Here is a 24,206-nt window from a genome sequence, read left to right as displayed (position 1 = left end):
TATTTAAAACGTCATTTCATATGGCACACACTAAATTAAAACAACATACACTTTATTTAAACGCCGTGCTGCTACCCTTATAAAATGTTTTGCAGTTTGTAAAATGCTTTACCATGGTCTTGCCATGCTTTTTCACGATGGTTTATTACACGATGCTGTGATTTTACTGTGGGGCAGTTTTATACGGATACCTATGCATTTCGTGCAGTGATTTCCAGCAACAACCAGTAAGGCTGTGTGTGTCATTCCAGAAATACCTGTTTCCACCTGCTGCCTCGATATGCTCGGTCCTGTGCGCTGCTACCTGTATCCCTGCACCTGCGGGATAGGGCGACTCTGTTCGGCACGGCCCCGCCCTCCGCTAGCTAAAGACCGGGATTGGCTAGGCGGTGATCACGTGTCGTGACGGCTGGTACGCACCTGAATCGGGAACAGCAGTCTGAATTTGACCTGCGGTCTGCATAATGCGACCCGGCATCAAAGGAAACACGGGCGGGCTGGAAACATGCTCCAGATACTAACACCTCCGAGCTACAAACCTGGCGCAACTGCTGGTTCTTGACGAGGATTGGGTTTTTTTTTGTATAAATATTTTGTATATAAGCCGATGCCCCAGCGCTTTCCTTGGCTTCCCTGCATTCAGCTGACAGGAATGAAAGCACAGCTGTTTGGTTGACTTGCAATACGAAAACACGTTTTTTTTTTTTTCTTTGCTATGGTGGATGTGAATGCAATGAGAAAGACATACATGGTACCGGAGATCAAGCCTTTGGATCAGTACGATTTCACCCGGGCTAAAATATGCGCCAGTTTAGCCTGGCTCTTGGCTAAATCTTACGGTACAGCAGGTAAGTGTTTTTAATGATGATTGTATGCGGTGAGCGGAGCTGCGTTGCTGTAGCTCCGTGGGGGATGGTTTAGTGTCGTTTGCAATGGCTTGCGTGTATGTGGCTCGGTGAAGGTGATGTGTCGGGGCGTGTTTCTTTGTTAGTTTTAATCTGTGGATTAATGTTTGATTCCTAGCCCGGTTTGATAATAAAGCAGTGTCTCTGTGATGTCATTTTCTAATAATGTGGCCGAGTTTCGTTAATGACGTGGTGCTACTGCTAGCAATACAATGCCTGTAAGAAAAGACGCACGCCCTGATATATATATATATATATATATATATATATATATATATATATATATATATATATATATATATATGGTACCATTTCTGTTTATTTAATTGTCACTTTATGCAGTTGGGTAGGTTATTTCCATATCTAAAACGGCGTACAATGGAATTATCATCATAAAATAGACTCGAGAGGCGGGTCTGTGTTTTTAGTTTTTTCAGCGAACGATGCGAGAGCGACGAAAGCGGCATTTCTAAGGCTGGGGTTTGTAATCATTCATATTCGTTGTTAGTGTAACTGTGTGTGTGTTTCAATACTGCACCCCACATAATAAAACACTATGACGTCATTTGACAGCACATTCATCATATATCTGGCTACCTGTCACTGACTACTGCATTCATTAAACGAGACCTCAACCGCCAATGAATGGCAGCTTTTAGACTTTTTCTTTAAATATTATCCTAATTATTCTTTTTCTGTGTGCTGATTCATCGTTTGAAGTTTAACTGTTACACGAGCGGTTTTGAAACCAGTAACAATCTTATTACACTGTTAGTTCCAGTAATATGTCAAAAATAAACGAGTGAAATGCTGTGAATATTGGATACAGCTAGGCTGAATTGTTGTTGGATTATGATTATACATTGTCCATGCACATCGCATCACCTTGTTTCACACTAATGATGTATGGGTCTTGCAGACTGTACACCTCGATGACTCAGTGCACACTTTGGAGCTGGCCAATAGGAGCACAGCTTACCTGCATCCCACGTCGTGAGTCGGTCTTGCAAGTTGAACCTTTTAAAGGAAGTTTGCACAGTGACGTGGAAACACGGTAATCACGTCAGTTTCCATTTACAGTGTAACCCTTACAACCACAAGCAATGCAGTATGAAGCGAATATCACTTTGATTAGTATAGAAATAGCGAGTCAGGAAACTACTCCTGAAGATTAAACGCATGCCCGAGTACGATTACAAAAAACTGCTTGTAAACTCGCTACAAAAATAAATGTGTTCTTGTTGTTGCGGTACAGTCAGTTTAGTACAGGATCTGCATATGTGAATTTCAGCGTGGAGGTGTAAAGCACTGTAGCTGTTTTAGTGAGTGGCAGGTGTAGGCTTGCGGTCGTGTTGTCCCCAGTAATAACCTTAGTTTGGCAGTATTGTATAGCAGGATACATGTCGTCTATATGTAACGCGGACACCCTTTCTAGCGAGACAAACATAACCCTGTATTTTTGATAACATATTAACGACATCACAGATAAGACGAAGCTACCTGAGCCAGTGACATCTAGAGAATTCTAAAGAGCTCAGGTGTGGCTCCTTGACAGTCCTGTAAAGAATCAGCCCGCTTGCAGGGCACTAGAAGTGGAGAAGCCGCCGCTCTGAATAATGTAGCTCTTTGTCCTGCACTGAGTATGCGACTATAAAGAAAGGGTTGTTTTGCTAACGCTGTGCAGCATTGCTGCAGGAGAAGCAGTGGAGCACCAGCGCACCTGCTTCACTGCACGCCAATTCTGTCATTTAAAAAGTCCAGCTGGTTTTCTAGCGTTAGAGGAGTCCGGGACTCCTGGACTGCATCTGGACACAGGCCTGTAATCAGACAAGTACAGTCTAATCTGGTATGCTTTTGGAAAAACTTCAATCAGAATTCAACAAACTTATCCTTAGTAGTTACATATATAGTCCTAATTTTAAATTTAATTAGATTTTTATTGGCTCATATACCTTCCATGGCATGTTAGTCATTGACCCATTTTTCTAAAATAGTTTAACCCTAATTTTACATTCGTCAGTAGCTAAAACACTCAATAGTTTTTCATGTTTTGAATACAGGGATGGAAATAAGGCTCCCACTGCATAGCAGTTTGATGCATTCCTGGTTTTACTATGAGTTGAAAAGACACCCCTAAGCTTGTTGCCTGTGCACTGTGGCTCATCAAGCACATATTATCACCTGGAATGGGGGAAAAGTGCTATGCAATAGGAGTCTTATTTCCATCCCCAGGAATGGCCTTTCAGAATATTCAAATATTACTTTAAGATTGAATTAGCTGCAAAACGACAGTACCATTCGTACCATATCACAGTAAAAAAAAAAGTTTCTGCAGAGTACAATAAAGCAAGTATCCCATGACCTCTTGCAGAAAGGAGAGACGCTGTTCTGTGCAGTAGAATGCTATTTATTTCGGATCTCATTGATGCATCTTTTTGTAATCCATTCTGTTAAATGAACGCATACTGACATGGTGTATTTTTCCTTCTAATACGGAACATTTGTGCTCAGGACCAATACTATATTCGCATATCTGTACCCGTTTCCCGTTTTATTGTTAGTATGAGACACTGCAGTGATTCAGCTGTCCAGGGTGATCTTCTAGTAAAGTTACTGAAAATGTTTATCGAACCGGTCTTTAAATATCTCGTGATGAGTAGAAGCTTTGTGAATAGAACCCATTATGACATCGCAGGATCTGCCTGTCTGCACATTAACCTTCCTGAGCTCCTAGCCCTGTAAAAATAATACTATGCAAATATTATACATACTGTACTGTGTGAGGTCATGTGACTGCACAACAGCAGCTAACCCTTTCAGTTCCAGAGCCGCGAGAACGCCAGCAACCCAAAACCTGTGAAACGACAAGCAACCTGTTCAAGCACAGAGTTCAACTGCATGTATGCCAAGCTATCTTTAAACACCAGGGATGGGAATAAGACTCCTATTGCGTAGCAGTTTCACTCTTTTCAGTTTCTACAAGCTTGATTAGCCACAGTCTGTAGACAACAAGCTGAGGTGCGTCTTAGTAAGTAAAACCAGGAGTGGACCGCACTGCTATGCAGTGAGAGTCTTATGGCCATCCCTGAATATTTGGGGTGGGGTGGGGGGTTTACTTGTAGGATGTCAGCGACAAAAAGGAGAAACAAAAGCTGCTGTTGTTCCCATGGTCTTTGTGTTTGGATAACAGCAGTTTAAAATGTTCCACGTGCTGAGACACACAATGCCTGAACTCGCTTCCTACTGCAAAGTATAGGGCGAGCTCCCAGGAGGCAGTCTGGTGTGTTACAGGACTGATACACAGAGCTCGAGTTGCATTGAGAGTCAGTGGAGATCAAAGGAAACTACAGAGAGTGGTCTTGATTGACCAGTGGGGGGTGAATGGTGTGCTAGGAGGGCGAGCCTTGATGGGGCACTTTCTCTTCCACTCTTATGCACACAATGTTAATGGAAGTGTCGACCGGTATGCCTTGCATGAATACAGTGCACATGAGGTCAATCGTGGAGAATAAGAGTTAGACAGGTCAGTCTGATGACCATCCTCCGTCCCTGTGTGTTTAATGATGTCCACAGAGCAGACAGGACCATGGTCCATCTCTAGAGGACTGGGTCACTCTCTGCAGTTGCGTAAGTGCTATGAGGTCATCAGTGTGATCTCATACAAACTCTTTCTTTAGGCTGAATCTTACAAAACACTTTTGTAATATTTGTTGATAAATGTTAAGGGTAATCCCAAGGTTGCTCTGCTCTGCTCTCAGTCTTCACAGTGAAGGTTGAAGTCATTGTAGACAAAGAATTGTGTGTCAACCCACAGGACTTCAGTTAAAATGAGATGTGCGTGGAAAGGCTTCTCTTGTGCAGGAAGAATGCAGTGCCTTGGTTTGCTAGCGTTAACAAGGTTATATCTAAATCACTTTACACACACACACACACCCTGCAAGCAGCAGTAGCCTTGTTAATATAATGAGTTTCCTGCTTCATTAAGCTGATGTCCTGTCTGCTGTATGTTTTTCCATTGTACTGCAATATTGCTGTGCACACAGTACAGGGTCTCGTGTGAATACACTGTGCAGACAGGTCATTTAGGAAGGTTTGCAGCGGTAGCAGCAGAGCGCAGATAAGATCTCCCAGTGTCTGTAAAGATGAGGAGCTGTTTCTGCTGTGTGCCAGGGCTGTGGGCGCTCTCCCTCGCTCCCCTCTCTCTCATGCTGCCCATCTTGCAGTATTTCACAGGCCTTTAAGGCCGTTCGCCCCTTCTCAGCACAGTCCCCTTCTCAGCCAGGTTAAACGGCATTTTCAAATGAATCTGAATAGGATTTCTGCTCTGTCTGTACTTCCAGTTTCCATGTGTGTACTGTGCAATGGGTTACAGCAGCGCAGTCCAATGGACGGCTGTTGAGCCCTGTGTCTCACTGAGCTCCCCAGTATGACTCTTGATTCATGATTAATGTATTCTTGATTCTTGATTAATGTGTTTAATGAGCAGACTGAAGCGGAGTGTTTGTGCCGTCTCTGTTTTTCTCAACACCTCCTACTGACTGAATGGTAGTATTTAGTAAACTAAACTTATTTTTATGATAGTCTTTTTTTTTTTTTTGCTAGCAAAGTATGCTTTGTTTCTGTGGCTCTTTAAGAGCGATCGCTGGCACACACACAGTGTTTTACAGCAGTCCTGCATTTCTTTCCAGGGTGGTCCAGGGTGTGACGTGATTGTACCTTTACAGTGACTCCTAACCCCTGTCACAGGTACAGGACTGTCCCTGCACACCTGGCAGACTTTGCAACACAGCCCACGCTGTTTTTAGCTCTGCTGTTTTGGGCGTAGTTACCAGCGAGCACCAGGGATCCTCCCTGGCACAGTGTATCCTGAACTTTTTCAAGGCATGTTGATCGCAAATTATTTTAGGAAGTGCAGATAGGCTAATAGATTAATCTTCCACACTGCAATGCAGACGCCAGTTTTGCACAATTTGTCATTCTCTTGCAGATCTGTGTGACTTAGTCTGAGCTACATGTGTAGCACAGGAAGTGAGTTCACAGGAACATTGAATTGGTCTGAGAACTGAGTTTGGTTACCCCTGTGCAATCGGGCAAAGGCACTGTAGTGGGAATCAACTGTTAACTTTAATTTGCAATCCCAGTTAAGCTCCTGAGTCCCTGAATCTATAGAGGACAGGCGAGGGGACATTGTCCCTGAAGAGCCCCCTCTCTGGGTTTTCTTATGTATAACTTGTTTGTTTGTTTGCAATAGTCACATTGTCACCCGGGACCATCATGTGTCCTGTTTACCTTTCTGCAATATAAGCAGGGCTACCTGTATTGTGAGACCAGAGACACTTACTCTGTGCTTGTACCCAAGAAGTAAGCCATCAGAAAATGTTTACGATGGAAATAAGACCACTGTTGGGTAGCAGTTTCACCCATTCCAGGTTTTAATACTAGCTTGATTAGCCTCAGTGTATGGGTAACAAGCTCAGGTGTGTCTGATTAAACTCGTAGTAAAACCAGGAGTGGATCAAACTGCTGTGCAGTGGGGGAGTGTAGCATGCATGCTTGTGTCCAGTGCAGAAGTTACACAGATCAGTAGAGATGAGCCGTTGGGTCTCAGTCTTTGTTGATCTCTCGCTCTCTTTCTCTCTGTGTGTCTCTTTCTGTCTTTCTCAGTCTCGGTCTCTTGCTCTCTGCTGTGCTCTATTCTTCCCCCTCCATTGTTCCTCTTTTTTCTTCTTCCTCCCCCAAGGACACCTCGTCTTTCTTTGCTTGGGAACAGAGCAAAGTTCCCAGAAGCAACTGCGGCAATCCGTCAGCAAATAAAAACAAAATAAGCAAACGTGAATCAGGCTGCTGGGATTGCAGCGTGGGCACGCCCCTTCAGAGCACAACAATGGCTTACTGTTCATTTTACACAGCATGGGCAAGGGTCTGTAACATGCAAATCATACCTACAAGTGACAGCCAAAAGGACATTTGTACAACCTTTTAATGGAATCACTGTAGGATGACTTTTTCTTATGTTCTTACGAAAGAAGTTGACAAGGCGTTTGACTAGGAAACAACTGTCTGAGTTTCTGAAAATCTTGAAGTACTGTGCTATTTGGGGATGTGTTTTTAGATGGCAGCTCATACTGTACTGTGCTATTTGGGGATGTGTTTTTAGATGGCAGCTCATACTGTACTGTGCTATTTGGGGATGTGTTTTTAGATGGCAGCTCATACTGTACTGTGCTATTTGGGGATGTGTTTTCAGATGGCAGCTCATACTGTACTGTGCTATTTGGGGATGTGTTTTTAGATGGCAGCTCATACTGTACTGTGCTATTTGGGGATGTGTTTTTAGATGGCAGCTCATACTGTACTGTGCTAGGTCCTATTGCAATTGCAGTCTTGTATTGTTCTGACTGGGCAGTATGCTAATGGTTCATGACTAAAGCTTGTTCTCCTGTGTGTGTGTGTGTGTGTGTGTGTGTGTGTGTGTGTGTGTGTGGGTTGATGTTCTTTATGTAAATGACTTGCCGAGCCTGTCTCCTCGAGCTGGGCTCGTCGGCTGCTACTGCTGGATTTGGGTGTCGACGCTGGGTGATTTTAGAGTTGATTGCCTAGGAAAATACCACTAGTCAGCAGAATCACCTGTGATGTGAACAATCCGGTACAGTGAACTTCTTAGAGAGAGGTGGATTGGGAGATGGGGATATTATATATAATATATATAATATATATATAATTTCATTCTTTTTTTTTAAGCTTCAGGATATGCATTGGGCTGTATTTATTTCACAGTAAAGAATGTGCATTTCAAGATATTTCACGATTAAACATAATATTTATTAAAACAATAGAAAAAATGGTGTTGTCACATTCAAAACTGATCATTTTCGCCCTAGAGTTATTATACAACAAATGTTCTTAAATATTTAAATGCTAACCTGAAAAACAGCAAAAGATGAATTCTTCATTTTTTTATGTCCACCTTTTTAAAGACTATTTTCACCATCAGTGAATCAAACAAAATCACCATAAATACACGTGAATGACACTGCGATCTTTAGCAGAAATATTTCCCATCTCTGATGCAGCTGGTGTGATTGTGCAGTATAGTGTGTGCAATCAGTTACTGGAAGCAAACCAAACCGGCTACCAGGATCCTCAATGCAGCTTTAACTGTGGTCTGAGAGTGGCAAGAAAACTGGGTGATTAACCTACATCACAGGAAGTGAATAGGTACCAGGAAGCTCTTGTCAATCTCTAGTGCAGTGTTAAATAAACCAAGAAAAGGGGGACAGGTTATGATGTCATTGGTGTGACTAAGCCATGGCTATCACTGCCAGTAATTACACTGCTTTTAAAAAGACACACTCAAAGTCAGAGCATCTGAACTAAAACTTTAAGAAAGTTGAGTGAGAACAGGTTTCGATAGAGCAGGGATAGGAATAAGACTCCCATTGGATGCTTCTGGTTTCACTAGGAGTTTAAGACCACACACCTGAGCATGGTAACTATACTGTACACTGAAATTGTGCAGCGGCCGTTTTGTGTTGCTCGCTGGAAATGTCTGGGAACGTTCCTGTTGCCGTGGAAACGCCTGGGCTCTTCCAGCGTTCCAAATGTCCCAGCAGGCCACCTGGAAAAGCACCCTGCCCTTTGACCCTGCTGTCAGCAGTGCCCTGACTGAAAGAGGAAAAACAAGCAGTTTAAAGAGGGCTTGATGAGGAGCTGGTGGGCTGGGAGTGTTTACTGCCGAATTACTCTCTGAAGTATGAAGAAGAGCTTGACCTGGACTCGGATTAAGAGTCCCGTCACAATGCAGTCCGAGGGCAGAATGAGCTGGGGCACATTGGAGCCGTCTTCGGCTCGGGCGTGTTCATGATGGGGCATCTGTCACAAAACTACCCTCATGAAGTTCACATGGGCAGATCTGCACAGTAACTTCTCAGTTCCCCCCCATGTTTTCCCCATGTTTATACCACAGTACCGGCGTGTCATGTTTCATGCCTCTGTCCTTTACAATGCTTCCCTATGCTTTACCATTCTTTCACCGTGCATTATTACACTTTGCTATGGTTTTACTGTGGTTCACTTGTATAAAGATAGCTGCAATCAGGGTTGATCGAAGGTCAGTTTAAAGGACTCCAAAGTGTGCCTGCTGTATGTTATCAACTAGTTTCATTATGTTAATAGTTTGATTGTCTTGAATGGACTTGGACTGACTCAAACTGCTCTGCAATGGGATTATTATTATTATTATTATTATTATTATTATTATTATTATTATTATTATTATTATTATTATTATTATTATTAATGCAATGGGAGTCTTCTTGTATCCAGACAGTGCAATCATCTTGTCTCCATTAAGCATGTTAGCTGTAGTGTTTCTGTGTGTGACGTGTGCAGTGTTTTCCATACACACACACACAGGTCTTGCACACATGCAGTCTCATCCACAGCGATGTTGCAGGGATCCTAGTTTTCTGCAATAAAAAAAAAAAAAAATTCTCATAATATAAATAAAAATAAAATAAGAATAAGAATAAAAATCTGCAATTAAAAACAAAAGGCTAAAATTGAGCCCTCCTGTCACATTAAGATACAAACAGTACTATTGACTAACAGTTACCCTGTACACTTTTACATTCTAAGGAAGTTACAAGCTCACCAGTGCCGTCAGTCAGTAATATAAGCAAGCTTACCATTTTACTGTAAACATTACAGATATTTCTGTGTAGTAATAATAAACCCCAAAACAATATTCATGTTTGCTGTCTCCGTGTTAGTCTTTGTCACCTGCATGGCTATTGCCAAACTCTGCGTTTTTTATCGTTTTCAGCCTCTTTAAACAGCTTGTTGACTAGCAAAAACACACTAGATACTGAAGCAAACTGCAGCTACATTTCAGCAACCTTGACCTCTGTACACCAGAAGCAGTTTTATTAAACAAGTATATTTATGGAAATTTAAAGCCACATTGCCTGTGTTGATGATTATGTATGGTAAGTGTACTGATGTGGTTATCAAACCAACAAAAAAAAACCTTTAGTGTAAAACTAAAAACAATCAGAGCATAGAAAATCTGCTTATTCCACAGCAAACAGATTCCTAGAGTCCGTGATCAGAACAGCTCTGTAATGAAGCTCTTCTCTGATTGGTTACAAGCATTCCCAGTTTGTTTCCAGTTTCCACGTTTTGAATGTGTGTAATCCTAGCGTTTGGGAAATTGAATCGAATCCAAATCTCCCATTCCTAGCTGGTGGATGCCCTGGTCGATGGTTTATATAGAAGGTGTCCAGTGTACTGCTGCAGCAACAGGGGGCTCCCCACAGTGTTTTCCCATTGAGGATCCAGGACTGAAGGTCCCAGAGGAAATTTTGGGGTCCCAACAAGGTACAGAATTCCAGCCACATTTGGGGCTGTGTGTTCCTGCCACGCCTTTCTTTGTAAGCCGATCTGTAGAGGTGACCCTGTCTCTCCTGACAAGAGGACTGCAAAGAGAAGCACTGCGTATTTATTTTTTACTTTTCTGTCTGAATTCTCACCCTTACTCTGTCTCCTGTGTTGTGAGCTTGCATGCTCCTGTCCTCCTGCGTGTCCTATTCCCCCAGTGGAGAGGAGCCAAGGTGAGGGATTAAGAGGGTTCTTGTTCTTGATCAGTGAGATGTCTTTGATTACTCTTCAAGCCCTGGGAATTGTATCTGCGGGCTTTGCTATGCACTGTGCAGGTTGTGCTTTTCTGTTTTGACTCTGGCGTATCTCCTTCCCTACTTGTGGCTCGGTTTTCTGGGAATGTCTAGATCGGGTTCCCAACCTTTTTTTTTAATCGCGTCTGAGCAATAATTTTTTAATTGGATATTAATGTATAGGATATGGCTACCTAGCGTTGGCAATGTGATTATTCAAAAATACAAAAATCTAGTTTAATAGTACTATAAAGAACCACCTTACCTGTATTAGGGCTGCTGATGCCAGTCAAGTAGGAGATTTGAGCCTGTCTGGTCCTGCAAAGCAGATCAATACAAAGCTAAATGTCTAAAAGAGAGTCGCAGGTCGTCTTCTACTTGGAGTCCATTTCTGTACTTCATCATCAATGCTGTAAGTTTGGAAAACCCAGCTTCGCTCCAGTTCGTCGAAGCAAAAGAGAGGAGCACTTTCACTGCAGCAGTGACAGCTCAGGAATTCCTGTGCAACTGAGAGACAAAAATTTGGGCGAGAACAGGTTCCAAAACATTGCTTCAATCTGTTGTCGCATTTCAGCTCAATTAGCTGTTCTTCCACCGCTCCTGAAAGACTGGTTGAACCAGCAAAAGTGACGAACGGATCACAAACCCAGGCAAGTGAGCTGCAATCTTCTTGGAAGCAGTCGCTGAACTGTTCTTTCAGACCCGTCACGTGTTCAACAATGAGAGCTTTCAGATCATTGTAATCCACAGTGCTGCCACAATCCTGAACGAAATCTGAAAATGTGGGAGACATGTTGCAATTTCCATCTGATAGTCGAGAAGCCCAAATGGCAAAACCAGAGTCTCTGCTATTGTGAGGCTTGCAAAGTTTAGCAACCCAATATGACACAGCATAAGCATCCTTAAGACACTTGGCAGACACTGGCATGCTTGCTAATAGCACTTTTGCTGATGTAATGCTTCGTTTTCTTTTGAAAAAGTCGTGGCTTCTCCTTCAGTCCAGGGATGTCTCGTCTCCAAACGGTGTCGCAGTGTTCAAGGCTTCAAGCTGTCATTAGCCAGTCCATCGCCACAGACGACACACTGAGGACGAGGTTCATCTGCAGTTCCAACAAAGGGAAATCCAAGTTTGAAATCACTTTCTTCATATTGCTGAGATTTTAGGTTTTTACTCTGATATACCTGCACAATCGCTCTTTTTCATGCACCACAAACCGATCCATTTCAGGTACTGGAAAGGTGGACAATGCTATGGGAACAGAACTGTCACTGATTCGAATAATAATTCTTAAACAAAAAATTGTCTCTGCTTTGTTAAGCGCAAGTTTTCCAGACTAAATAAGTACCAGTAGCAGACATAAAGTAAACATTAATAAAAAAATCAAACTGCAACAACTTTTTTTTTTTTTTTTTGCGAGTTTGTAAAATTCACATTCAATTCTAATTCTTTTTTTAAATGTTTTATTATTGCTGTAATTACTGTATTATTAAACGCTCACAGCGCCCCCCCTAGAAAGTTTCACACACACTACCCCCCCCCCCCACCAGGATGGGAACCGCTGGTCTAGATGAACGAGCCCAGATGTTTTGTACAGTGGATAAGATGCTGGACTAGCGTGCACCCAGTACCGGGGGGTCAGCTACTCTCACAGTGTACTACGAGGGATTTGGGATAAGTAGCGTGTAATAGGTGCCATGCAACCGAAATTGTAAACCAAGGTATACACCCAGATTCCCATAGAAGTACGATTGATTGGTGATTTACATTAGTAGCCTTTTAGTACATCTTCCCCTGCACTGTAGATGCGCTGTCTCTATTCCTTCTGTTATAGAGTAGAAGGAACTTAACCCAAACCAGTTTGTGTTGCCTGGTTCTTTCAGACCCCACGCCTGACCATTCTGGAGCTCCTCAGCCTTCTAGAACACTATATTACTACTGTACTTCATAAATACTGTCATATACTTTGCTGTAAGGAGGCCAGGAGAGAGAATAAGAGAGTCAGTGGGCTTCCCCCTCATTTTTAATCTTCATGCACTTCATGCTGTTGAAATAAAATGTGCGAAAAAAGTAGAAGAAACGTATACAAGGGTTGAATGCAAATCCGTATGCAAAGCTGTCCGGTGCTTCCAGATAGCAGTGCTGATACAGGCGAGGTTCAGATAATAGCGGCGCTGTCCCGTGCTGATACCGGTATGAGACGTCTATTCTGGGAAATAAACAAGAACCGCATGAAATGGCATGACTTGCGAACGTGCGGCAGCGTGTTGGTGTCGCAGGTCCATTTCAGATCATTTACATGCTGCTTCAGGAATCAGCCACACTTAGAATTTCACTGGTTTAAGTACGTTAATGTCTGGCTTTTGTCCGTTTTTTTAAATTTTGATTTCATGACTTGAAGCCGCATAAAACATATTACAAGTTGAGAGTGAAATTTCTCTTGCACTCTTTGTAAAGAATCACAGACTGACGGCAAAGAGAAACCAATGCTAGAGCATCTGAAATTACCAACGCACGTTCACTCCTGCTCTCGTTGGGGTGATGTGTAATTGGAAGGGTACCAGCCAGGCTGCATCAGCCGATTTATTCGGATTGAGCGCTCTGCAGGTGAGGCCCGCTGTGTCAATTGGGCTGACTTCACTTCTCTCAACTGGAATGGTAAGAAGCAGCTGCTTGGGTTTGTGTGGATCGCTGTTCTCCACAGAGTGGAAGAAAAAGCAGCGACCATCGCTAACCCAAGCAGCTGTTTCTTCACTCTTTTCACTTCTAATGGTAATTAGCCCAATCAACACCAATGACCCTCGCCCGATTGCCAGCATCTGCTTTCTGTGGAGAGCATGATCAGAATAATCGAGCAGTCACTTTGTGCAGCGCTAAGTACCAGCTTTATTTTATTTTTTATGCTGAGATGTTGATGAAAGAATATTAGTTTTTTGGTTCTAAAACCCATAGTTCTTCCCAGCACTCAATAAGCATGTGTGTGTGCTACGCTGCGTACAGAACAGCGTACCCAGGCTTGTAGGTATCCTGTATGTAAACCATGCTATTGTGTGTGGAGAGGAAAGAGCTTTGTTGCTGGCTGCCAAGGGTTAAAAGATATCACAGTCCAGTCTTTGATTTCATAGGACAGTGAAGCCGCAATTAACACTGCTCTCCACTCCCCGTGGTCTCTCCACGGGAAACTTGATCGTCTGTGGGTTGTTGATGTCTCTGTGCCTTGTTGTGACTGTGTGTGTTGTGTCTATGCAGCTGTGACTGTCAAGTTAGTGTCTGTGTGTTGTTGTGACAGTGTGTCTGTGCCTACGTGGCCATGCCTCAGAAGCATGTGAGTGATTGCTAAACCCATTCATGTTCAAGGTGTGACGCCACACACACACACACACACACACACACACACACACACACACACACACGCACGCTGACAGTGCTGTGTAATCACCTAGAATCCTTTATTGCACTTGCACCCTAGTCAAGGTGTGTTTGTGATTGACTGACTGGCTCTTTAAGGACGCGCTGTTTGTCGGAATGGGTTGTTTGGTTTAAAAGCCAGGACAGCTTTGTTGTAAGTGCATTTGGTGAACTGTATGGCAGTGCAAAGTGATTGTGGGATACCAGGAAGTGTGGGGGCTGGGGCTGGGTGCTCTTTATTCCTGGGACTGCTGTTTGAAAAACTTGAAAAGGTTTCAAAACCAGGCCACTTTTTCATTGGTGAGAGAAGAGGGAGAGATCAGACAAAGACGTGTGTGTGTGAATCATGCCAGATCTCAGGTGCGTAGTTGTCTATCGAACAAGGAATCAAATGCAGCATTCACAATGCCCGGCCAGCTTTCACTTCCTTGGCAGACCTCGGCACAGACAAAACAGGTTAACCCTGGAATTCCTGGAACCTGGGTAGGGCTCCCCCTAGATGAACCGCAGAGGTCTGCCATTTCACTGACAGCCCCAGTGCATAACAGTTAGATCCATTCCGGGTTTTACTATAGTTTTACTTTTAATGAGACACACCTGAACTTATTACCTGTCAAGCTTGTAGTAAATCCTGGATTGGATTGAACTGCTGTGTTGTGTAGCTGAGGGGTGAAGGAGATTACCTTCAGAGACTGCCACCAGACACACCTGCTACGACTGACCGAATAGAAAACAACAAGCAAGGGAACGATCGTGTGCGTTCAGTGGAGAATCGCTGTGCTGCATTTCCTTTCACAGCCTGTCTTCTTTGTGTCTCCATCACTACTGATGTTAACCTTTTTTATAATAATGATAAAAAGCCATAGTGCAGAAATTCATTAGTTGTATCAAATCCCAGTAGAAATGCACCAAGGAAACAATTATTGATCACTGTGGCTTATTTTGCGAGCCTCAATGAAACCATTATCCGTCTGTGTCAGTGCTGCTCTGTGTGGGTCTCATGTACTGCAGTGAGCCCCTCGCCCCATACATGATTCAGTCTCGTCTGGCACAGAGACACAGACAGGCAGACACACCCCCCCCTGTGCTTCAGAACAATCGACCCAGCAATCCCAGTGCGCTGTGAGACACAGTGCAGGGCTGGACAGCCCTGGACACTCTGCTCCCAGACATTCTCCCGTTGTTTTATTTGTTGTCATTCTTGTTTGAAACCTCACGCTTCTCATGTTAGAATATTCTTTCAAAATTTAAAAGCAAATATTGTTTAATTTTGAATTGGCTGAGAAAATAAACCCAGAATCCCTTCAAAAGACCTGTTCAAGAAAGGAGCGTGGGTGTTGTTTATTTTTGATGGCATTGATACATTGGGTTTTTTTTGCATCTTTGTTAGTCAGGAATTTCAACACGGTCATTTTTTTGCCAGCGAATGCATTTCACGCAGTGTTTGTTTAAATATTTGCCCTTGCATTAATTATTACTGTGAAAGTTGTTTTTCTAGACTCCTTTTTTTTTTTTTTTAATTTTTGTCCAGGACATTTTATTTGCTAAAGATTATCCGACACTGTAATATAAACATTATGTTAACCAGAGAATCTTATTTCAAGCACAAGGTCAGTTAATCTGTGTTCAATTCATCCCATTTCACTTGCCCTGCTGGTAAGGCACAGTACTGTAATTCATGGCGATTAACCTTGTTTTTGGGAGGGGAGTTTTCGTGATTCTGCTGTAAGGTGCTGATGCATTAGTAGCACTGCTGGAGATCAAGAAGGGAAAAGCAGCCCTGTCGAGCTTTATACATGCAGCAAGGATAGCAGCCTCTATCTTTCAAGCATGCCCTTGACTGGAGGGAGCACCCTTTCTCTCAGGGGGTGAGGGAGGGAGGCAGGGAGGGAGCAGTTCAGTCTCTGTGTCTCAAGCCTGCCCTGGACTGGAGGGAGCACCCTTTCTCTCAGGGGGTGAGGGAGGGAGGCAGGGAGGGAGCAGTTCAGTCTATGTTCTCAAGCCTGCCCTGCACTGGAGGGAGCACCGTTTCTGCTGTTCCAAGCCGGGCAGTGGCATGGTTGGCACTAAGGTTGTGCAGCGATGCCAAGTTGATTACGTGCATGTCAATTGTGGGAAGAGATTTTGCCCATTGTTAAGTACATTGGAATATGTCTTGGCTTTAACCCTTACTGGCAGGAGCCAGTAAACCCTGTATTCCCTAGATGAGAATTGTGTGAACCAGGTAACTACAGACCAATACGCCTGACTTCTATTATATGTAAACTTATGGAAACTATAATAAGATCCAAAATGGAAAATTACCTATATGGTATCAGTGTCCTGGGAGACAGTCAGCATGGTTTAAGGAAAGGGAGATCGTGTCTAACTAACCTGCTTGATTTTTTTGAGGATGCAAGATTGACAGTGGCTAATTGCAAAGCATATGACATGGTTTATTTAGATTTCCAGAAAGCTTTTGACAAAGTCCCGCATAAAAGATTAATTCTCAAACTGAACGCAGTAGTGGATTCAAGGAAATGCATGCACATGGATTAGGGAGTGGTTAGCGTGTACAAAACAGAAAGTACTGATTAAAAGAAACCTCAAAATGTAGTGAGGTAACCAGTGGAGTACCATAGGGATCAGTATTAGGTCCTCTGCTAGTAATGACATAGATTCTGGTATAGTAAGCAAACTTGTTAAATTTGCAGATGACACAAAAATAGGAGGAGTGGCAAACACTGTTGCAGCAGCAAAGGTCATTCAAAATGATCTAGACAAGATTCAGAACTGGGCAGACACATGGCAAATGACATTTAATAGAGAAAAGTGTAAGGTACTGCACGCAGGCAATAAAATGTCCATTATAAATACCATATGGGAGACACTGAAATTGAAGAAAGAATCTATGAAAAAGATCTTGGAGTTTGTTGACTCAGAAACAATATAGACAATGTGGGGAAGCTATAAAAAAGGCCAGCAAAATGCTTGGATATATAGTGAAAAGTGTTGAATTTAAATCAAGGGAAGTAATGTTAAAACTGTACAATGCATTAGTAAGACCTCATCTAGAATACTGTATTCAGTTCTGGTCACCTTGCTACAAAAAGGATATTGCTGTTCTAGAAAGAGTGCAGAGAAGAGCGACCAGAATTATTCCGAGTTTAAAAGGTATCTCATATGCAGACAGGCTACAAAAGTTGAATTGATTCAGTCTTGAACAAAGACGACTACGCGGCAACCTGATTCAAGCATTCACAATCCTAAAAGGTATTGACAATGTCGACCCAAGGGACTCTTTCGACCTGAAAAAAGAAACAAGGACCAGGGTTCACAAATGGAGTTTAGACAAAGGGGCATTCAGAACAGAAAATAAGAGGCACTTTTTTACAGAGAGAATTGTGAGGGTCTGGAATCAACTCCCCAGTAATGTTGTTGAAGCTGACACCCTGGGATCCTTCAAGAAGCTGCTTGATGAGATTCTGGGATCAATAAGCTACTAACAACCAAACGAGCAAGACGGGTCGAGTGGCCTCCTCGTTCGTAAACTCTCTCATGTCCTGGATGAGAAGTGTGTAAGTTAATACTGTCAGTTAAGCCTCTAAATAGCATTAGAAAACGATTGAGTGCGAACAGTCAATCAGCTTCCAGATCTAGCGGGCTTCTGTTTTGCATAGATACCCGCTGGAACGTTGAAGTGCTTAACTGCGAATTAAATTTTAAATCAATCCGCGCATAAATACCGTTTTTTTCCCTTAATGTTCTAATCTACAACTAATCAGCTACTTGAATATTGCTACTTTCTGACGCTGGTCTAGACAAGGGAAAACATGTCTGTGACAGGACATCGTAATGAAGGCTCAATTCGCAGCTACTGGACAGTAAATCAACAGGAAAGACCCCATTGGTGCACTGTTCCTTCATCGGCTGGATCCAAACAACACCCTCCCTCCAAACCAGCCAGTCAAACTGCCAATCCTGTTTCAGTTCTTTCCGCACTAGCCAATCCACTCCCTGCCTGCTTGAATGACGCCCCGCCTCCAACAACAAGTTTCAAACAAGTTTAGAAACGCTGTATCCCCAGGTGAGGAGTGTGTAAACGCTGTATCCCCAGGTGAGGAGTGTGTAAACGCTGTATCCCCAGGTGAGGAGTGTGTAAACGCTGTATCCCTAGGTGAGGAGTGTGTAAACGCTGTATTCCTAGGTGAGGAGTGTGTAAACGCTGTATCCCCAGGTGAGGAGTGTGTAAACGCTGTATTCCCAGGTGAGGAGTGTGTAAACGCTGTATCCCCAGGTGAGGAGTGTGTAAACGCTGTATCCCCAGGTGAGGCGGTGTAAACGCTGTGGTAGGAACGCTGTATTCCCAGGTGAGGAGTGTGTAAACGCTGTATCCCCAGGTGAGGAGTGTGTAAACGCTGTATCCCCAGGTGAGGAGTGTGTAAACGCTGTATCCCCAGGTGAGGAGTGTGTAAACGCTGTATCCCCAGGTGAGGAGTGTGTAAACGCTGTATCCCCAGGTGAGGAGTGTGTAAACGCTGTATCCCCAGGTGAGGAGTGTGTAAACGCTGTATCCCCAGGTGAGGAGTGTGTAAACGCTGTATCCCCAGGTGAGGAGTGTGTAAACGCTGTATCCCCAGGTGAGGAGTGTGTAAACGCTGTATCCCCAGGTGAGGAGTGTGTAAACGCTGTATCCCCAGGTGAGGAGTGTGTAAACGCTGTATCCCTAGTGAGGAGTGTGTAAACGCTGTATCCCCAGGTGAGGAGTGTGTAAACGCTGTATCCCCAGGTGAGGAGTGTGTAAACGCTGTATCCCCAGGGGAGGAGTGTGTAAACGCTGTATCCCCAGGTGAGGAGTGTGTAAACGCTGTATGAGGAGTGTGTAAACGCTGTAGGTGAGGAGTGTGTAAACGCTGTATGAGGAGCGTGTAAACGCCCAGAGGAGTGTGTAAACGCTGTATCCCCAGGTGAGGAGTGTGTAAACGCTGTATCCCCAGGTGAGGAGCGTGTAAACGCTGTATCCCCAGGGGAGGAGCGTGTAAACGCTGTATCCTGTATCCCCAGGTGAGGAGTGTGTAAACGCTGTAGGTGAGGAGCGTGTAAACGCTGTATTCCCAGGTGAGGAGTGTGTAAACGCTGTATTCCCTGGTGAGCAGTGTATAAACGCTGTATTCCCAGGTGAGGAGTGTGTAAACGCTGTATTCCCAGGTGAGGAGTGTGTAAACGCTGTATTCCCAGGTGAGGAGTGTGTAAACGCTGTATTCCTAGGTGAGGAGTGTGTAAACGCTGTATTCCCAGGTGAGCAGTGTGTAAACGCTGTACTCCCCAGGTGAGGAGTGTGTAAACGCTGTATCCCGAGGTGAGGAGTGTGTAAACGCTGTATTCCCAGGTGAGGAGTGTGTAAACGCTGTATTCCCTGGTGAGCAGTGTGTAAACGCTGTATTCCTAGGTGAGGAGTGTGTAAACGCTGTATCCCCTAGGTGAGGAGTGTGTAAACTGGTGCCCTCGTGCTTCCCCTCGACTTCCCTGCTGATGTGTTGGCATTGTGAAGCGGGCGTGGCCGGGGACCGGGCAGCCTCGCTGTAGAGCCGGAGGAGCAGGGTTGAGTCCTGACTCAGCAGCAGGTTCAAACGAACCCTGACAGTCTTGCTGGCAGTGACATGCTTCCGTGCTTCCGGACACAGCCCTATTGCACAGCAGCGGCAAGGGTAAACTAACTGCAGGACTGCCTGTCCAATCCGGCGTCGCCTGGAACAGGAAAACTGTGCTGGATTACAGAGTCACTGTAAAAATATAATACTGTACCTAAAAACTAAAAGGTACAAACCTATATAAACGCTTAAAAAAAAAAAAAAATATATATATATATATATATATATATATATATACACACACACACACACACACACACACACATATATATATATATACATACATACATACAGAAGTTTTCACATTTTGTTGGCACCTGAGCGTACTCCACGACCTGTATGGATGGGGGCAAGAAAGAACATGCGGAAAAACGTTTTGTGGTCAGACGAGACAAAAATTTAACTCTTTGGTCTAAATTCCAAGCGTTACGTCTGGCGCAAGCCCAATACTGCACCTCACCCAGTCAACACCATCCCAACTGGCAAGCATGGTGGTGGCAGCATCATGTTATGGGGATGCTTCTCTTCAGCAGGGACTGGGAAGCTTGTCAGGAAAGAGGGGTGCAAAGTACAGGAGAATCCTTGAGGAAAACCTATTTGAGTCAGCCAAGACTGAAACTGTCCTGCTGAAATGTGAATTTCCTCCCCAATGACCCAAAGCACAAAGCCAAAGACACACTGGAGTGATTGAACAAGAAGAGAACGAATGTTCTTGAGTTGACCAGTCAAAGTCCTGACTTGAATCGAATCAAATTTATGGCGAGACTTGAAGATTGCATCCATCGACGATCCCCAACAAACTTATCAGAACTGGAGCAATTTTCCCGTGAAGAATGGGCAAAAATGTCACCATCCTACTGTGCAAAGCAGGTAGAGACCTATCCAAAAAGACTCATAGCAGTACGTTCTGCGAAAGGTGGTTCTACTAAGTACTGACTTAAGGGGCTGAATACTTATGCAACCAGTACATTTCATTTTGTACATTTTCTTTGCAAGTTTCGCTGACATTTAACCTCCTCCTCATATAAGTGTTCAGTTTAACCACTACAGCTTTGAATAAAAAAAGTTTGTTTAAAAAACTGTGCATAAATTATTTGTAATTCAACAAAATATGAATATGAAAGGCTTTCACTGTAGCTGGAGACTAAAAGCACTCAAAACAAAGATCAAACTGCTCCCTCCTGTTTACATAGCAGTGTGAAGGTCATGAAACCAGGACATTGGGTTCTACTGCTGATTCATTATTTATTTTTCTATCATTATCATTTTGGCCGTACAACTTCTTTGCACAGTTCTTTGTCGGTAATACTTTCTTTACATGAGGAATCGTAATAGAGGTGTGCATCGTTTGTATCTTGATCGCTCATTGCAGGTCACCAAATGGTTCTTGAATGAAAAAGAAATGTGTTTTTATATGTCTTTAATAGAATGATCCATCATTAAATGATCATTTTAATCTTATTATGCATCATACAAGTTGCCCATCAAGACCACCACCTGCATCGTGATGCATATCGCAACGCTGTGGCTGTATGAGAGTCACAAAGACCCCGGCACTGCGAACCATCGCTGTGTGAGAATCACAAAGACCCCGGCACTGCGAACCATCGCTGTGTGAGAATTACAAAGACCCCGGCACTGCGAACCATCGCTGTGTGAGAATCACAAAGACCCCGGCACTGCTAACCATCGCTGTGTGAGAATCACAAAGACCCCGGCACTGCTAACCATCGCTGTGTGAGAATCACAAACACCCCGGCACTGCGAACCATCGCTGTGTGAGAATCACAAAGACCCCGGCACTGCGAACCATCGCTGTGTGAGAATCACAAAGACCCCGGCACTGCGAACCATCGCTGTGTGAGAATCACAAAGACCCCGGCACTGCGAACCATCGCTGTGTGAGAATCACAAACACCCCGGCACTGTGAACCATCGCTGTGTGATCTGCATTTCTGAGATGAACCCTGGTTATTTGAACTGCTGTAATCTTGGTTGCTGTATTATGCAGTCCACTGTTTCACTGTCTGTTTATTTGGTTATTTGGATTGAGCGCTCCACAGGTGAGGGTCATTGAGGTAGATTGGGTGAATGTACCATTCCAAGAGAAACAGTGAAGAAACAGCTGTTTGGGTTTGTGTGGATTTCTGTTCTCCAGAGTCCTGAGCACAGCAGCGATCCACACAAACCCAAGCAGCTGTTTCTTCACTCGTTTCACTTGGAATGGTAAATCAGCCCAGTGAACCTCCCCTGATTTCTGTGCAGAGCTCAGTCTGAATAATTGGTTGGTGCCGCCCTGCTGTGTTTAATGAAAGTGTTGGTTTTTTTAATCCCTGGGTGTTTACTGGGTTTCATCAGAATGAAAGCAGGAACCCAGCCCCCGGTCCTAGAAACCTGCTCACCACTGCGTCGGACATTTGTGCTCTTGCTACTGCTTCCAGCAGTAGGAGGTTATTCAGTCACTATAATCCAGACTCTGCTGTAGCCCAGAAACTAAACCAGGAATTGGAGAAGGAGATTGTTTTATACAGGAAAATCAATGTAGATTAGTATATGTTAGATGTATTAACATGTACCTGCTGCGCTACTTTTTTTATTCAAAAGGGTATGGAAAGGGTACCAAGGGTTACCAATCCACACCATTGATGCTGAATTACTGGGATCCTGTAAGACCCGACTAGACGGAGTTCTGGGGTCTGCTTGGAACCGGACGGGCACTGGTGGACTGATTGGCCTCCTCTCTTACAGAGTTTCTGATTGTCTGAGTTTTGCATTAACTTTATTAACTTTCTGCACTACCTAGACCCCTCAGATAATTGACAGAGAAGTTGAAAGTAATGGATGAGTTATTTTATCTGTAACAGTGACCCTTTATTTCCACACTATTAGTGACTCTTCTTGGCAAGGCATTTCAAATCTGTGATGTCTTTATTAAGGGTCACCACTGTAAATATGCACACCAGTTTAGCAGTCTGCCCATGCTTAGATGATGTGTTTATTACAGTTTGCCATGTTTTTTTAGTACGAAATATATTATGAAAATATATTTAAATATATTGAGAAATATAATGTAGTATATTACAAAATGTATTTTTCAATATATTTCAATATATTTTCCTTCCATAAGGGTTACCTGTGCTTAACCGTGTTTTCACTGTGTTTGTTACCCTTGGCTGTGCTTTTACGGTGGTAAACTTCTATAGGAGATCTGGTCCTGCTCGTGTGTGTTTGTTTCTCTCTGTTCACTGTGCCTCTCCTGTTTGTGTGTGTGTTTCTCTCTCTGTTCACTGCCTCTCTTCTGTGTCTGTGTTTGTGTTTCTCTCTGTTCGCTGCCTCTCCTGTTCCTGTGTGTTTCTCTCTGTTCACTGCCTCTCTCCTGTTCCTGTGTGTTTCAGAGAGCGTCCCAGAGGAGATCAGGGAGCCCTTCTACAGTGACCAGTATGAGCAGGAGCACGTCAAGCCCCCAGTCACCAGGCTGCTGCTGTCCTCGGAGCTGTATTGCCGGGTCTGCGGGCTGATCCTGCGGGGCGAGGAGGGGGCGGCTGCACCCCGAGACAATGCAGCCCTCCTCCAGCTCCTCACACGCAGGGGGCTGCAGCCCACCGACCAGGACCAGCCCATCACGGAGGCTGACCTGAGGCTCCAGCCCATCAAGATGGTGAGCCCCTTCCTACCTCATCTTTGATGCTGTTTGTTCGAGGTTCCCGTCGCCTCATCTCTGATGCTGTTTGTTCGGGGTTCCCGTCGCCTCGGCTCCGGTGCTGTTTGTTCGGGGTTCCCGTCGCCTCGCGGTGCTGTTTGTTCGGGGTTCCCGTCGCCTCGGCTCCGGTTCTGTTTGTTCGGGGTTCCCGTCGCCTCGGTTTGTTCTTCCCCTCGTGCTGTTTGTTCGGGGTTCCCGTCGCCTCGGCTCCGGTGCTGTTTGTTCGGGGTTCCCCTCGCCTCGGCTCCGGTGCTGTTTGTTCGGGGTTCCCGTCGCCTCGGCTCCGGTGCTGTTTGTTCGGGGTTCCCGTCGCCTCGGCTCCGGTGCTGTTTGTTCGGGGTTCCCCTCGCCTCGGCTCCGGTGCTGTTTGTTCGGGGTTCCCGTCGCCTCGGCTCCGGTGCTGTTTGTTCGGGGTTCCCGTCGCCTCGGCTCCGGTGCTGTTTGTTCGGGGTTCCCCTCGCCTCGGCTCCGGTGCTGTTTGTTCGGGGTTCCCCTCGCCTCGGCTCCGGTGCTGTTTGTTCGGGGTTCCCGTCGCCTCGGCTCCGGTGCTGTTTGTTCGGGGTTCCCCTCGCCTCGGCTCCGGTGCTGTTTGTTCGGGGTTCCCGTCGCCTCGGCTCCGGTGCTGTTTGTTCGGGGTTCCCGTCGCCTCGGCTCTGATGCTGTTTGTTCATGATTTCTGACGCTGTGAATTTAAGCTATAACCACTGAGCGCTGCATTGAATATAGGAGGGAATAGCAAGATATGGTAAACCATGTTTAATTAACATGGCAATTCAGTTGAAGCTGTGGTAAGCTAGTATAGCCTGGGAGAAGCATGGTAAAACTGCATGCATTGCACTCTGTGTCCTCTGGTAGACTTCCAGTTATAGGGTCCTAGTTTTAAGTTTAGAAAGT

General features: G+C 44.4%; 1 protein-coding gene across 1 annotated transcript; it reads left to right on the top strand.

Moving 5' to 3' along the window:
- The first annotated feature begins 425 nt into the window (after positions 1-425).
- On the top strand, positions 426-23,297 carry LOC121304490 (calmodulin-regulated spectrin-associated protein 3-like). Its single transcript, XM_041235654.1, has 2 exons — positions 426-848; positions 23,008-23,297. The coding sequence occupies exons 1-2, from the start codon at positions 716-718 to the stop codon at positions 23,295-23,297; spliced, it is 423 nt and encodes a 140-aa protein (XP_041091588.1). The 5' UTR covers positions 426-715.
- Positions 23,298-24,206: the final 909 nt, after the last annotated feature.

This window comes from Polyodon spathula, chromosome 38 (assembly GCF_017654505.1).
Source record: "Polyodon spathula isolate WHYD16114869_AA chromosome 38, ASM1765450v1, whole genome shotgun sequence".
Classification (NCBI taxonomy): Eukaryota; Metazoa; Chordata; class Actinopteri; order Acipenseriformes; family Polyodontidae; genus Polyodon; species Polyodon spathula.
Note: the sequence above shows the minus strand (reverse complement) of the source record. Positions and strands in the feature narration are given on the sequence as shown.

Excerpts from the sequence above, each read along its gene's own strand:
- LOC121304490 (XM_041235654.1), top strand. The coding sequence starts at position 716 with ATGGTGGATGTGAATGCAATGAGAAAGACATACATGGTACCGGAGATC. Across the intron at positions 849-23,007 it reads TAAATCTTACGGTACAGCAG|AGAGCGTCCCAGAGGAGATC; the intron begins GTAAGTGTTTTT and ends TGTGTGTTTCAG.